This window comes from Cervus elaphus, chromosome 24 (assembly GCF_910594005.1).
Source record: "Cervus elaphus chromosome 24, mCerEla1.1, whole genome shotgun sequence".
NCBI lineage: Eukaryota > Metazoa > Chordata > Mammalia > Artiodactyla > Cervidae > Cervus > Cervus elaphus.
In genome coordinates, this window is record NC_057838.1 from 23,358,585 (window position 1) to 23,375,442 (window position 16,858).

General features: G+C 38.7%; 1 protein-coding gene across 5 annotated transcripts in view; it reads left to right on the forward strand.

Annotated features, from left to right (window-relative positions):
- Positions 1–16,858, forward strand: part of GOLGA4 (golgin A4) — a 112,622-nt gene that overhangs the window by 77,194 nt on the left and 18,570 nt on the right. For all 5 annotated transcript variants that reach the window (XM_043885176.1, XM_043885177.1, XM_043885178.1 and 2 more), the window contains 7 exons: positions 433–588; positions 2,140–6,380; positions 7,233–7,354; positions 7,770–7,900; positions 13,615–13,728; positions 15,871–15,891; positions 16,095–16,163. In XM_043885176.1, coding sequence (XP_043741111.1) covers positions 433–588; positions 2,140–6,380; positions 7,233–7,354; positions 7,770–7,900; positions 13,615–13,728; positions 15,871–15,891; positions 16,095–16,163 — 4,854 coding nt within the window. The remainder of the gene's footprint in view (positions 1–432; positions 589–2,139; positions 6,381–7,232; positions 7,355–7,769; positions 7,901–13,614; positions 13,729–15,870; positions 15,892–16,094; positions 16,164–16,858) is intronic.

Here is a 16,858-nt window from a genome sequence, read left to right on the forward strand (position 1 = left end):
AGTCCACCTGCCAGTGCTGTAGACGGAAGGGACACAGGTTCAATCCCCTGGGGAAGGGCATGACATCCCACTCCAGTATTCTTGTCTGGAGAGCCCCGTGGACAGAGGACCCTGGCAGGCTACAGTCCCTGGGGTTGCAGAGAGTTGGACATGACTGAAGTGACTTATTTAGCATGCACATGCACAGTAGGGTTACTGGAAACAAAATTTTTCATATTAGTTGTAATTGTGGCAAAGACTGGCCAGACCATACTGGAAAAGGCACTATGCCCTGTTTCTGCAGACCAGAGTGTGAGGAGAGAGAGGTAACAATGCTGCCTACCTCACAGGGCTGGTGTGCAGATCAAATGAAATGAATGATTCCTGTGGCAGTGCTTTGAGAATGCTGAAGATCTACATGGGTCTAAGGTGGTATGATTGTTTTTGGCACAGGAAAAAAGTCAGTCAGAATATTTGAAGATCACTCAAGAAAAAGAACAGCAAGAATCGTTGGCCTTGGAAGAGTTAGAGTTGCAGAAGAAAGCAATCCTCACAGAGAGTGAAAATAAAGTTCGGGACCTTCAACAAGAAGCAGAGACATATAGAACTGTAAGTTTAAACACTATTCAGGGCCCCAGGCTATGGGATTACTTGTATTAATACATGAAAACTCTTTATTATCTCTACAGTCGATATAAAGTTGTAGAGAAGACTTTGTTTTAGATATACATATACGTGCTCTCCTGGAAATGGCAACCCACTCCAGTATTCTTGCTGGGGAATCCCATGGACAGAGGAGCCTGGTGGGCTAGAGCCCATGGGGTTGCAAAGAGTCAGAACACAGCTGAGCGCGCGCACTTACGTACACTCCACTTGTAGGTAGAGCTATTTGTGGGAGTGGTTTGATGCCTGCCTCGTGGTGCTCCGACTCTCTGCCTTCGGTTGACTGTATTTGTCTCTCACTCCGATTCTTTGCCCTCAGTCAGCAGTGCAGCGTCCTTGCTCCACTGCTTACTCATCTTTCATCCTTAGGAAGAGGCCTCCTTTTGTAGGCAGCGCTTGCCCTGACACCTTCTTACCTCTTCACCTTCATCTCATGCCATATCTAGACATACTTCATTTTCTGTTTGTATCAGTTGAGTTACCCTGTTCCTCTACTTTTACATTTAATTTTTCTCCCGTTTTCCCATATTAAAAAATAGTCCTGTGATGAGCAGGTAAGTATGTCTATCTCAGTGTGCACATTTTTAAGGCCCTCTGTTCTTTCCCTTAACAGTGCATGAAATATTTGACTTACTAGAAATAAATTAATACTACTTAGACTTTTTAAAAGCCTTTTTGCTCTGATTTAGACAGTGAAACAGTCTCAGTTCTTACGCATATTTCTAAACTGTCTTACTAGCCCACTTCCAACATTTTGTAAGGTGGCATAGTCAAGGGGAATGGGTACTCAGGAGGCCTACATCTTTCACTTATTAGCTTTATAAATTAATTATACCTTAATTTCCTTACATGACACATGAAGAGGTTGGATCTGATAATTTCTTAACATCATTCCAGTTCTGACATTCCTTGGCTCTGCCTTAATATTAGCTCTTTTTCCTTCAGTCAAGATTGATATTTTCGTGAGATAATAATATTTTTGTATCACTGTTACTTTTTGTAAACTACTTTGGTAAAGTTTAGTAAATTACTTTGGTGTAAGTTCCTTCTTTTTGAAAAACATCTTCTAAGTAATAATTTTTGGTGTAAGAGCCAGATATATTATTTTTCTTTCAAAATTAAATTATAAAAGTGGTAGAATACTATTATAGGCCTTTCTAAAAACAGAAAAAAATACTCCTCTTTCTACCAACAGTTACTGTTACATAGTTTATCGTTTTTCCCCCCACTATCCATTCAGAATGATTTTGAAAAAGATAGTTGAACTAGTTACCCGAATAGAAAGAATCTGGAATTATGAGCTGTGTAAAAAATAGAATCTTTTTTTTTTTTATTACATGATTCCTTTAGGAACTGAGCACAGATTCCTTGTCCTTTCTAGTGTTTGATATGACATGTAAAATTGTTTATCTAAATTGTAATCTTTAAGGAGGTGTAGACATCATGTCGTGTATATTATTGCTAATAAATTAAAAACACATCTGTTTTCATTAACAGAGAATTCTTGAATTAGAAAGTTCTTTGGAAAAAAGCTTGCAAGAAAATAAAAATCAATCAGAAGATTTAACTGTTCATTTGGAAGCTGAAAAAAATAAGCACAATAAAGAAATTACAATCATGGTTGAAAAACACAAGACAGAATTGGAAAGTCTGCAGCATCAGCAGGATAACATTTGGACTGAAAAGCTCCAAGTCTTAGAGCAACAGCATCAGACTGAAATGGAAGAGCTTAGAGAAAAGTATGAGCGAGAGAAAGAAACATTGGTGAAAGACAGAGAGACACTCTTTCAGGCCCACATAGAAGAAATGAACGAAAAGACTTTAGAAAAGCTTGATGTGAAGCAAACAGAATTGGAATCACTATCGTCTGAACTGTCGGAAGTATTAAAAACACGTGACAAGCTAGAAGAAGAACTTTCTGTACTAAAGGATCAAGCGGATCGAATGAAGCAGGAATTAGAGGCCAAGCTGGATGAACAGAAAAATCATCACCAACAACAGGTTGACAATATCATTAAAGAACAAGAGATTTCTATCCAGAGAACTGAAAAGGCCTTAAAAGATGAAATTAACCAACTTGGGCTTCTTCTGAAGGAAAAGGACAAGCATTTAAAAGAACATCAGGCCCATGTGGAAAATTTAGAGGCAGACATCAAAAGGTCCGAAGGGGAACTCCAGCAGGCATCGACTAAGCTGGAGCTTTTCCAGTCACTGCAGAATACCACGCATGAGCAGGCTAAAGTCCATGAGGAGCAGCTGGCCCAGTTGCAGCAGAAGTTGTTGGATTTGGAAACAGAAAGAATTCTTCTTACCAAACAGGTAGCTGAAGTTGAAGCTCAAAAGAAAGATGTTTGTGCTGAGTTAGACACTCACAAAATCCAGGTGCAGGATCTACTGCAGAAGCTTGAAAAACAGAATCGTGAAATGGAAGAAAAAGTGAAATCTTTAACCCAACTCTATGAATCCCAACTTAAAGATAACAACACAGAGCAGGAACAGACCAAGCAACTCTTAATGGAAAAGGAAAATGTTATTTTACAAATGAGAGAAGCCCAGAGCAAAGAAATAGAAATACTCAAACAGAAATTATCAGCCAAAGAGGACAGTATTCGTGTTTTGCAAGAGGAATATGAAGCCAAATTTAAAAATCAAGAGAAAAAGATGGAAAAAATTAAGCAGAAAGCAAAGGAGATGCAAGAAATGTTAAAGAAGAAATTGTTGGATCAGGAAGCCAAACTTAAAAAAGAGCTTGAAAATACTGCTCTGGAGCTCAGTCAAAAAGAAAAACAGTTCAATGCCAAAATTTTGGAAATGGCACAGGCTAATTCAGCTGGAATCAATGATGCAGTGTCAAGACTGGAGACAAACCAAAGGGAGCAAATAGAAAGTCTCACCGAGGCACACAGGCGAGAGCTCGATGATGTCATAGCAGCCTGGGAGCGGAAACTTAGTCAGCAAGCTGAAGAACTGCAGGAAAAACATGATATCCAGTTACAGGAGAAAGAACAAGAGGTAGCAGAACTAAAGCAAAAGATGCTCCTATTTGGGTGTGAAAAAGAAGAGATGAGCAAGGAAATGGCATGGCTGAAGGAAGAGGGTGCTAGGCAGGATACTGCGTTAAAGGAATTACAGGGACAGTTGAAGCAGAATGCTGCTCTCAGGGATTCCCTCGCACAGAATGAAGCTAAACTGAAAGCTGAACTTGAAAAGCTGGAGGTTGACTTGAGTGGCTCTCTGAAGGAAAACATTTTTCTTCAAGAGCAAGTAGCTGAACTGAAGGTGCTGGCAGAAAAAGATAGGCTCAAGGTTTTAGAGTTTACTGAGATGCTGAAAACCACAGATGAAGCATTCCAGAGTCTGAAATCTTCACACGACAGCAGTAAGAAAAGCCTAGAGGACAGAAGCCTGGAGTTCAAAAAACTGTCCGAAGAGCTAGCAGTTCAGCTAGACATTTACTCTAAGAAAACCGAAGCCTTACTACAGGCTAAAACAAGTGAGCTCATCGACATCAGCAGTAGTAAAATCAATGCCATTCTCTCTAGAATCTCCCATTGTCAACAGCACACAGCTAAAGTGAAGGAGGCACTACTCAGCAAAACTTGCCAGGTTTCTGAGTTAGAAGCACAACTTAGACAGCTAACAGAAGAGCAAAATATACTAAATAGTTCTTTTCAACATGCTGCACATCAGTTGGAAGAAAAAGAAGGTCAGATTAAGAGCATGAAGGCTGATATTGAAGGTCTTGTCACAGAAAAAGAAGCCTTACAGAAGGAAGGAGGAAATCAGCAACAGGCTGCTTCAGAAAAGGAATCTTGTATCACACAGTTGAAGAAAGAGTTGTCAGAAAACATCAATGCCGTCACTATGATGAAAGAAGAGCTTAAAGAAAAAAAAGCTGAGATCAGCAGTCTTAGTAAACAGCTAGCTGATTTGAATGCTCAGCTTCAGAATAGCATCAGCCTAGCTGAAAAAGAAGCAGCCATCTCATCACTAAGTAAGCGACATGATGAAGCACAGCAGGAATTGCTGGATCAAGTGCGAGATTTATCTTTGAAAGTTGAAACTCTGAGTAAAGAGAAAACGTCTGCTCTGGAGCAGGCAGATCACTTGTCCATCAAATTCTCAGAGTGGAAGAAGAAAGCACAGTCAAGATTTACACAGTACCAAAATACTAGTAAAGAATTGCAGATGCAGCTTGAGTTAAAAACGAAGGAAACCAGTGAAAAGGACGAGCAGTTAACTTTATTGAAGGAGGACCTTGATCAGCAAAAGAAAAGATTTGAATATTTAAAGGGTGAGATGGAAGATAAGAAGAGTGAGATGGAGAAGAAGGAGTGTAATTTAGAGGCTGAGTTAAAAGCTCTAACAGTGAGAATTGTGGAATTAGAGGAGCATGTTGCTCAGAAAGCAATTGAAATTGAGTCCTTAAATGAAGTGCTTAAAAACCACCATCAACAAAAGGATAGTGAACAGAAAGAACTGATTCAGAAACTCCGGCACATCCAAGAGTTAGGAGAAGAGAAGGACAACAGGGTTAAAGAGGCTGAAGAAAAAGTCTTACGACTTGAAGAGCAAGCATCTTCCATGAAATGTGAACTTGAATCTGTGAAGAAAGAATTGGAACATGTGAATTCAATTGTGAAAGGCAAAGAAGAGGAGTTAAAAGCATTGGAAGATAGACTTGAGTCAGAAGGTGCTTCGAAATTAGCAGAACTGAAGAAAAAAGCCGAACAAAAGATTGCCGCTATCAAGAAGCAGTTGTCATCGCAAATGGAAGAGAAAGAACAGCAATACAGAAAAGACAGAGAAAGCCGTCTGAGTGAGCTAACTACAAAACTGCAAGAAAGAGACAGAGAAATTCACATCTTGCAAGAAAAACTGAAGTCCGCGGAAAGTTCACCACAATCAGAAACGTCAGCTGTACCCAGATTATCGGAAAATGTGGCAGTGTGTACTGAGCAAGAAGAAGCAGATTCCCAAGGCTGGGTGCAGAATGCGTGTGAAGAAAAACTAAGTATTTTACAAAGAAATTTAATTGAAAAGGAAATGTTAGTGCAGAGGCTGGAGCAGGAAAAAGAAGAGACAGTTTCCTCTCATTCTGAAATACAGTGCAAATACCAGGAGCTCTTAATAAAGATAGAACAGGCTGAAGCAAAACAACATGAGGATCGAGTGATGATTAATCAGCTTCAAGAAGAACTTGAAGGAAAAAACAAGAAACACTCCTTGGTTTCTTCCCAGCATTTGGAAGAAGAAGGAGATAAAAATAACACAGGGGCAAAGCAGAACTTGGAAAATGTGGTTGGCAATGTCCAGAAAATGCTCCAGGGGGAGGACTTGACCTGTCAGATCTTGGAGCAAAAAATAAAAGAGCTGGATTCCTGCTTATTGAGAGAGAGGGAAGGTCACAGAGTTGAAATCGAAGCGCTGACCTCAAAACTTGAAAGTTTACAGGCTCTACAACAACAGATGAATGGAAAAAGTAAACCCACAGAAGTTTTGGAAGAAAGTGCTGAAGGAAAGTCCACATCACATGTGGTCCAGCCCAGCTTGCCTAGTAACATGGAGGAGCACAGTGACCTGGAGTTTAAATTAGCAGGGGCGGAGCAGGAGAAGCGGAAGCTGAGCCAGGAGGTGGTTAAACTGCAGAAAGATATTCGAATGCTGCGGAAGGAGCATCAGCAAGAACTGGATATAATAAAGAAAGAGTATGAAAAAGAAATGGAAGAGAAAATCAAGTAAGCTTTTATTTTGTTTATTGACTGTGCTGGGTCTTTGTTGCTGTGTGCAGGCTTTCTCTAGCTGCCGTGAGCAGAGGCTACTCTTCGTTGCGGTGCATGCGCTTCTCATTGTGGTGGCTTCTCTTGATGTGGCACACGGGGTCTGGGCAAGTGGGCTCAGGAGTTAGTAGTGCATGGGCTAAGTTGCTCAGAGGCATGTGGGTTCTTCCTGGACCAGGGATCAAACCTGTGTCCCCTGCATTGGCAGGTGGGTCTTAACCACTGGACCACCAGAGAAGCCCCAAGTAAGTTTTTTTTTTTCTTTCCAGTATGATTATCTTTAAGGTAATCCTCCCTAATGAAATCTTTTTTGTGTTTTAATACAGTTGAGTTTCATAACCTAAAATTGTTAGTATCAAGCATAAATATAGTAAGTTAAATACTGAAGAGAAATAAAAGCAATTAAATGAGAGAAGCAGTGTTTTTCCATGTCTATTTAAGGGGGAAAAAACCCTTTCCTTGCATATGAGGTCATGATTATTAGGTACATAACCCAGTAATTATTTTTTGTTTTATTATTTTTAGTGTTAATGTTGTTATATAATATAGATGTATGTGGTATATATGGTATATGATGTATATGGTAATTTAAAGTGGAAAATGAAAATTCTCAAATCCTCAGGACCATTCCCTAGAGTTAATCATAGTTTACGTAGCCTTCCAGAAGTTTTCTGGGCCTGGAGACACACACATGTGTGCTCACACACACACCCCCCCTTCAATATGGTTGGATACACCAGTGAGATCAGACTATATGCACTGCTTTTTTTTTGTATGACAACAATTAGCTCTTCATATTTTGGAACTCAGACAGGAGCAGGAAGATCTTGAGTTGAAGCACAATTCCACATTAAAACAGCTGATGAGAGAGTTTCATACACAGCTCGCACAAAAAGAACAGGAGCTGGAAATGACCATAAAGGAGACCATCGGTAAGTAAACTTTTGAATTCAATAGAAACCAAATCAGAATCAGTCAGCGGTGGCTATTTATAATTTAAGCTTATTCTTTTCACAGTGTGCTAAGTGCTTTATGTAATTATAAACAGGAGAAAAAAAATGATTCTTGCCCAAGAAAGTTCACTGATGGAAACTGTGCTGCCTGAAAGTGACTTGCTTTCAGAGGGAAGGAGCAGGTGGAACAACCTGAAAGAAAGCATTAGCTAATTAATTACCTGATGAAGGCACTTCTGCTCCCTGAGAAGGATACATTTGATCAATTTGATCAGTTGATTTTAATCAAGTTCACTGATAATTTGGAACAAGGGTTCTTATAGATACTGGGATATAGATATTAATTCTTACCTAATATATTTTCTTATATGTGTCCATTTTTTTTATTTATTAGATAAAGCCCAGGAAGTGGAGGCTGAACTTTTAGAAAGCCATCAAGAAGAGACAAATCAGTTATATAAAAAAATTGCAGAGAAAGAAGATGACCTAAAAAGAACCGCCAAAAGATATGAAGAAATCCTTGATGTACCTTATTTTCTCTCTCTCTCTCTTGAAATTTAGGTGAAATAGATTTCATGGTAGTGTAAAGAAGATTGGGCTGTCAGATTTCCTGTTTTTCTAATGTAGAGGGGTTTTTTGGGGAGGGGGAGTTCAATATAATTCAAATTAGTGTTTTTCCATTGTTTGCAGATTTATGAGGAGTCTAATTGATTTCTGCTAGGTTTATAGTTTTCTGAACAGTGTCTGCTTACCAGACATACTTGAAGCAACAGTGAGTTAGTAAGGGAAAGAATGGATTTTCTTCTCTTGTCTCCCAGATTCAGATCAAATTGTGAGATCACCAGACTAAGAATTGAGAGCTTGTGTTTAAGACAGTTGGTGTGTGTATGAGCTTAACTGGGATCTTTCCAGGAGGGCCAGTTGACTTTATTTCATCCCTACCCAATTTGCATAGTGTTTGTTGATCTCAAGGGAGAAAAAAGATGAAAAAAAAGAATACATTAGCCAGATGTTTTATATGCAGTTGAAAGATAAATTCAGTATAGTATTTATTCTATTAGTGGTGGATTAGTGTTGTCATTTTTATGTATAAAGATAAGCCATGAATGCTAGTGAGTATTCGGACTTCAGAATATTTTTGAATATAAAACAATGTAAATTATTATTTCTTGGAGTGCAGATTCTTTAGTTACTGTAAGCCTTAGTTCACAGTGTGCTGAGAAACATTTGATAATTAGGAATGGGTAAACCAGAGAATCTTGCCTTAGTCTGGTTGTGGTAGCAGTAGAGGTCTCAGCCAGGAACAGATTCTAGTAATAATTATTTTAAATATAATTGAAAGAGCTGGAATTCTGAAATATGTTACATGAATATAAACGTTCAGTTCAGTCACTCATTTGCGTCTGACTCCTTGCGACCCCATGGACTGCAGCATGCCAGGCTTCCCTGTCCCATCACCAACTCCCAGAACTTACTGAAACTCATGTCCATAGATTCGGTGATGCCATCCAACCATCTCGTCCTCTGTCGTCCCCTTCTCCTCCTGCCTTCAGTCTTTCCCAGCATCAGGGTCTTTTCCAGTGAGTCAGCTCTTCACATGAGGTGACAAAGTATTGGAGCTTCAGCTTCAGCATCAGTCCTTCCAATGAATATTCAGGGCTGATTTCCTTTAGGATTGACTGGTTGGATCTCCTTGCAGTCCAAGGGGCTCTCAAGAGTCTTCTCCAAGCCCACAGTTCAAAAGAATCAATTCTTTGGTGATTTTTTAATATAGATTTTGAGCTATAGATTTCACTATGAAAGAAAATTTGAATAATTTCACATTTTCTTATACTTCCCTAGAGTATATGTGTGCAAAGCTTTAAAAAATATCATTGTTTCTTGAATGCTTAGAGAATGTTGGGATTGGAAGATACATTAAAGCTAGTTTTAGGTTTACCTTCTGTTTTTTCTTTTTTGGTGGTTTATTTATTTAATTTTTTGCAGAAGGAGAATGAGTTCAGCGTAGTTAAATGATTTCCTTAAAACTACAAAGTGAGTAGTAGAGTGCAGACTCTGTTGGTTTCATGTATTTTATAGAGGCTTCTCTTTCAGAAAGGAGCTTGGTGAAGGGAACAGTTATGTATCATGGAGCTTCACGTGCAGGGGACAGATTGCGCCCGGGCTCTCTGTCTCTCTCTGAGTGTGTGTGTCAGGGGACCATAGCACGAGGTAGACTTTGCAGGTCCCCGCACACCTCTGTGGGTAGAGAGGTCAGTGAACAGGGAGACAGACAGGTGACCTCTGTATGGTTCCTTCTGGAAGATGTGGTGGTTACTAGAAAATAAATGGGCCTCCCAGCTTCAGGCTGGGAGCAGTAGAGCGGTAGAGACAGGAAGTAGAGGATGGGCCCGAGGAGTTGGGTGGACTCTTCCCCAGACCCCTTCCTGTACCTTAGACCAGCACTGTCCCCTCGAAATACAACACAAGCCACAAATAGGATTTAAAATTTTCTAGTATCCGCATTAAATAAAGAAGAATCAGGTGAATTTAATTTTAATAATACAGTAACTGACCCATTATATCCAAGGCATTGTCATTTCAAAATGCAGTCAGTATAAAAATGATATATATATATTATATTTAACGTATTTTATATATATATTAATTCTTTGAGAGTCAGTGTATTTTTGCACGTATAGTCTATCTCAGCGTGGATTAGCCACGTTTCAAGTGCTCATACCTACTATACAGGGTGCCCAGCGACTACTGTATTAGACAATGTGGCCTCAGACTTTCAGTGCCAGCTCCAGGACTGACATGGTAATTAAATCAGCACTCCCCATCCAAACACCCAAATACATACTCTGTCTTGAAGATTTTTTTTTTAAAGAGTAAATATAACTCAAAAGTATTAGTATTACCAATACTGAGCACACACCATATTGCTTTGATTTTGAGACATATTCTGTTACCATTCTCCCATTTAAAAATTTCCAGAATTGGAGTTTTATATGAGATTTGTATGTATTATGTAGTAGTGTTTTTTCCCTCTATAAAAGCTATTATCAGATTGACGATTTGTCTTAATGATGACATTATAGAATGCTGTATTTTTGTCATCCATTAAAGTTATTGTGCGATTTGGTAAAAGTGGAACACAGAGACAGTTTCACTTTCCTGCTTTTACTGTCTTAGCTCATGTTCTTAGAGTTGCTTTACCCATTGGAGAAAGCTGAGAACGTTGTCATCCTTGATTCATGCCTCCTGTCTTTCTCAGCCCCTAACACATCCGCGTCCACATCCACACACCTTTTAGGACATGAAATCTGTTTATCTTCCCTGACTTCCTAAGCAGAGAGAGAACCTTTTTCCCTTTAACTGTGTGTCTCCAGCATGGTCTCCAGCATGTAATAGACTTTTTCAGCTGTAGTGTTTCACTGAATCACAATGAACGTTCCCCTCCTCTTAGTTCCACCACTTCTCCCACGGTCCTGGCTGCTGTATTGCATCTGGCCTGGTCTGTTGTATTAATTTCTCAGTTGGTCTCTTTGCTCTCGGTTTTTCATCTCTTCCTGTCAGAGTTACTGTCTGTCTGCAAATAAAGGTGGGATCATATCCCTTGCCCTGAACACATGTAGTGTCTTCCCTCTGTCCTGGTGCCCTTCCTCTGGGTCAGTCGGTGGTCCGGCTGAGCTCAGCTTTAACTCCTTCCTCCTCGTATTTCACCTCTGCTTCTGCTTTTCCTGGCACCACCAGAGCTCATTCTCACACTTCGTGAGTTAGTCCTGCTGGCTGTCATCTCTCTTTGGACAGTTTTTTAAGTTTTAAATTCAACTTGTATTTAGAAAAAAAATTGAGTCAAATATGTTCCATGGTTTAAAGATTCAAATAATATTAAAAAGTATACTTGGAGGATGGTCCCTAATGAAAATTGCACCCACACTGTTCTCTGTCCCTCCACAGGTGACCATTAGTCTCTTATGTGATAGTCCTGTGTTTCCTTATGCAGACAGGAAAAAAAAAAGAATTCTTGTTTCTTTTTTCCCAGTCCTACCCCAAAGTTAGCTTTTTGAATGTGCTTTTCTGCAGCATATTGTTTTCACTTAGGTTTTTTGCAACCCTTTAAAACAGAATGAATTGCACCTGTCTTCCTTTGATACTCTGTATTTATTTATATTTATTACTTCCTTTCAACATGTCATTTTTATCATACATACATATGTGTGTAGGAATGTATTAATGTGTCTGTCCTCTCCCCTAGACTCTTAGTATCTTGTGGGCAGGGATCTTGCTATCCATCTCGAGTCTTGAGGACCTAGCCAAGTGCTTGGCACATACTAGACACTTGGTGAATTTGAAGGCGGTGACACCTGGTAGGCAAGGGAGCATTCGTTTGGGAATAAAGGATGGTGACATCTGAAAGGAACTGAGTCTGACAAGTAAGGGAGCTGACTGCCTTCCCGACCTCAGAGCAGCCTCACTGGGAGGGAGGAGCTCCTACAGCTGCGTCAGACTGATTTCTTCTTGACGTTTAGCACAGTTTAGTGATTTGGCTTTGACACAATAGTCTTTAAAACATAGTTTCCATGTATGTGCATAAATACTTAGTTTAGTTTTTCTTACTGTTTTTACTTAAGAGTAAGAGGTATTGCTCCCCCTCCTCCCTTGAAGAAGATAGAAAGCTTCTACAAAGGAAACCACAGAGCTATTTCTTCAATTAGAAATGACACATCAAGGATTCTTTTCTAATTCTTAGTGGGCTTGCTCCAGATTGGTTTCTCCCAGCTGTCAAAGGAAATGTTAGACGTAGCTAATTGCCATATCAGAATCTGAGCCTCACCAAATTCATAGCTGTAGAGGTGATCTTTCAAACAAAGCTGGACCACATCAACAAGACATCCACACAGTATATGTGATGGTAGAATAAAACAGTAAATAAGCCAGAACTGCGGGCAGTTATAGATTTACAGTAGTTTCTGGTCAGTAGTGTGTGAAGGGTGGAGGCTACGTTCGAGTGCCTCCGTGGCAGATGTCTGAGTCTAGTTACAAGAGACCCCTGCTTCGCTTATGTTGTGAGAAGGGCTTCAATCTTTTTTTATTTGTTTGAATTTTCATGACAAATTATAAGTTATGACAAGTTATTTAGACTTTTGAGTTGTCTCATGGTTCATTTCTTTCTTTTGTGCCTCTGGACCTGTTTTTGAGAATGATGACATTTCTTCTGTTAAATCAGATACCTCCTTGTGGCTGTTTTCCTATTGAGCTTCTTACTCAGCAAACACTTGTCCTATCTTCATTACTCAAATCTGATCAATATTCCAATGCCAAATGTTCTTTTAGCACAAACGTTATTACGAGATTTATAAGAGCAAGGAGTGGTCTGGACTGCTTTGTACAACAAATGATGGCAATTATCAAGACAAATGAAAAAATGTAAGGATGGGCAGGCCTTTTAGCAGGGCAGTCAGAACAGAAGAGAGAATGATTTGTCTGCCAAATTTTGTAAGAAGGAGTTTTCAGCCAATAAGTTGCATATTACTTTTGCAGCCTTGTCTGTTTTCTGCCAAGGTCAAGGCAAATGGATACCTTACATTAGTTACTGATATATTGGACAGTTTTTTTTTTTTTCTTCAGAAATAGATTATAGTTAAACGCTTTACTCCAAAGAACCACTGGTGTGGTTTTCAGTCCGATGGGTAGGGGATGTGCAGGTTTACTAACTAGGACAGAGAACCATCTTGACTTGTGCAGCCCATCCCAAGGAGCTAGGGGAGAAAAAACCCATGCTTCTTTTGATCAGTTAAGTGTCTAGCTAGTTGAGCTGTCGTGTGCATAAAGCTAGTTTATATTGGATATTTTCTGGACATTAAATCCTAGTATGGAAGCCTTAAAACATAGATTCTGTGTTATAGTTCAGTCACAATGCTGTCACACACTTCAATGTTGCCTAAACCTGGGAACCCTAGTTTAAGGGTCAGCTTGACGAGCTTTATGGGGTGGGGATAAGAGGACTAAAGGTGGGAAAAGTGATCCTAGGAATAATGAGCAGCTTTAAAAAGGGCTTGGAGTTAAAAGTGAGGCATGAGTGGAAGTTTTCGGAGCAAAGAAATGAATGACAATAAAAATAGTGGTTTATGTTGTAAAAAATATGTAGATGTTTGCTTCTCCCACAGAGGTAGTTTTCAATATCATGTTGCTTCTTTACTGCATTCTTTTTGAGATGTTTGTTAACATACATATGTTTTTTTATTCCAAAGGCTCGTGAAGAAGAAATGACTGCAAAAGTAATGGACTTGCAGACTCAATTTGAGGACCTGCAGAAGAAATACCAGCAAAGGCTAGAGCAGGAGGAGACTCCCAGCAATGATAAAGTGAGGGGACCTGGACTTGGCTTTTACTCAGTCCTTGAAAACATTGTCGTTTTTGTTGACTTGCCTGTTGCCATGCACACCTAAGAGAGAAGTTGTCGCCTCTCTTTATAGTGTGTGAAACTAAACTTCAAAGAGATTAAATAAAATCTCTGAGCTCACACAGTAAATGTTGTATTGGGAATATAAATCCACTCTGCCAGACTTCAAAACCTAGGTGTTTCTGTGGTACCAAAGCTTCTCAGGCTTCCCCATGGAAAGGACAGCAGAGGACAGTTAACCTTGTAGCCCTGGGGCAGAGCCAAAAACAGTTCATAGAATGTATCTCAGTTTTAGATTTTTATATTTTGTGCTAAAAATTCATATACATTTTATATTCTACTCTATAATATATCCTTATTTGTAGTCACATAAAAATGGTTTTAGTTATATACCTTTGAGAAAAACCATGTTTTCTCCTTGGTTAAGGGACAAGTTGTAGATGCAAGGGGATTACTTTGGAAAATTGGGCTCAATTCAAAGAGATCTGGCACTGCATATCTAGGCTTTTTTATAATCCCAGTCTTTAAGTAAAAATGATGCTATGAAAGATGGACCATGTTTACCCTGTGGCTTCTTGACCTGTGCACCCCAGCAAATGCATATCCTCAGGGCTTGTGAGCCCTCATTCGAGAGGCCAGGGCAGTATACCGTCCTCCTTCTGATGACCTCACTCACCTAGTGTGGTCTTCATAGCACTGTCAAGAGGGCCATGGGAGAGGTGGACACTGTTGGCTTTATCCTCCAGAGTTATAGAGGATTCATCGCAGAAGTCAGCGACCAGATAGTAATTTTCTAGATAACCAGTTGCATGGGTCAGTTTTCCAAAATGGAGAGAAAAGGACTGTATAAATGGCTCTGGAGAAGGAACTGGCAACCCACTCCAGTATTCTTGCCTGGGAAATACCATGGACAGAGAAGCCTCACGGGCTACAGTCCATGGGGTCAAAAAAGAGCTGGACATAATGATTGAGTGACTAAACAACAGCAAAACAGCTCTACCCTGCCGGGCCACTTGGTGCACAGGTTCTAGTTTTTAGCAATGAGCGAATTTCCTTTCTTTTTTCAGTAGCTTCTAGTTTATTTTATTTTTTCTTGTTTTTTAAATTTTTTGCCAGTTGGTCATTATTTGAATATACTTGGTACTGTTAAATGTTGCTTCCTATGAGATGGATACATGTATTGTACTCTCTAAGGTATTCTTCTCCTCAGTATCAAATTAAGTATTAATGTTGTATAAAGTGGCCTTAAGACCTGTGTCAGGATGCCATAGTGTATTGAAACGTTGTGAAATTAATATCCAGGAGGTCTTTTGAGTCCTTTAATTTGTAGCATAAGAAAGGAGAGAATATCGTTAACTTTTATTTCTGCTCTAAAAAATGTTTTTCTATTTTATTCTTTTTGAATTTTTATTCTTTTCCTTCTTGAGCATCTTTTGGTGCTTCTGAGATGTCTTGAACTGTATATCAGTGTTGAGTTGGGTGAGAAATAATTTGTGATTATTGCACACAGTGGATTCACAGAAATGGTCCTTTAGAATTTTCCCTGAAGAACCCATATGTTATAAATAGATGTTAATATGTTTAGTTTTTTAAAATTGTACAAATAATAGATAAATATATTCTTGTAAAAAAAAAAAGTCAGATAACACAGATGTATATAGATAAACCGTTCCTGATGGGTGCCTTATTTTCCCAAGTGGTCATGATTCTTAGGAGTTTCACAACTGAGCTGCTAGTCATTTTTCTTTGTGTTTACCTGTGTTTATGTATATTTACCTCTGGAGGAGGAAATGGAAACCCCCCTCAGTATTCTTGCCTGGAAAATTCCGTGTACAGGAGTCTACAGTCCATGGGGTGGCAAGAGTGGGATACAATTGAGCAACTGAGCGCACACACATATATTTACATTGTAAGAGTTTATATAGCAGAATAGACCAGGTTTAAAAGCAAGTAGTTAAAGTTGTCTCATCTCAAGTCTGACCACTCTCTTAAGACTGTAACACTGAATTTTTGTTGCCTTGTAATTTCATATTGTTCCCTTTTATTGTTTCTTGTAGATTTTAGTGTATGGACTTATTTCTTTTTTTTTCTTTTCCATTTTTAGGTAACAATTATGGAGCTACAGGTAAGACTAGTTTTTCATTGAATTTGAGTGAAGGTAATCCATTTTCAGGAGCATTCTGTATTTTATTTTATTTTGCATTCTGTATTTTAAGTTAAAATATGAAGAGACTTGTTTTAACAAGGAAAAATTTTCCAGGCAGTGTAGAAATGTGTCCACGCAATGATGAAACCAGCAGTCTCATATCTGACTTTTTGTTCTTTCAGACACAACTAGCACAGAAGACTACTCTAATCAGTGACTCAAAGTTGAAAGAGCAGGAATTCAGAGAACAGGTACAGGTCTAATTGGTGCTTTTTGTTTTGAAATGACTTCCTTGATTTATGTTAGTATATTCTTGGAACTCAATTAGCTAATTTTAAAAAAAGAACTGATTTAATACTCATTTAATAGTTGGTTTTCCAATCTTGTCTCACACAGAAAATTTTATTTCTAAATCTGAAAGTGCTGGAGGATATCTTTATAAATTTGTGATCACGTATATATTTAAACAAACATTTGCATCCTGTTATTCTAGTGCTTAACATTTTGGATAACAATTTGTATTTAATTTGTAATGACTTAAGTTCTATAAAAGAAGCTTTTATCAGAGGGAAAATAGGTTAACATCAGTGTTTACTGCTTTTTCCTAGTGGTTATAATGTCTTGGTTTAGTATTATTTGTCCATATGTTATCCAGTGATTAAATTTAAATAGGATCATGTGTGTACACCTAGAAGGATGTATAAGCATGCAGACACCAGTATATGTATACCTGTGGTGCATGATACTTAGTCTTTTTCCAAACTCTGGAGGAAGAGTGACCTCAGTCAATTGTTTGAGTTTGAAAACTAAGTCTTCAGAAGTTTTCCAGTTTTTTACAACTCATATGTACATATAAATGTTGATAATTGTTGAAACTAGGTTGATGGGCATTAACTGTAGTATACTTTCTGTATTTGAGTATGTTTGAAACTTTTCATAGTATTTT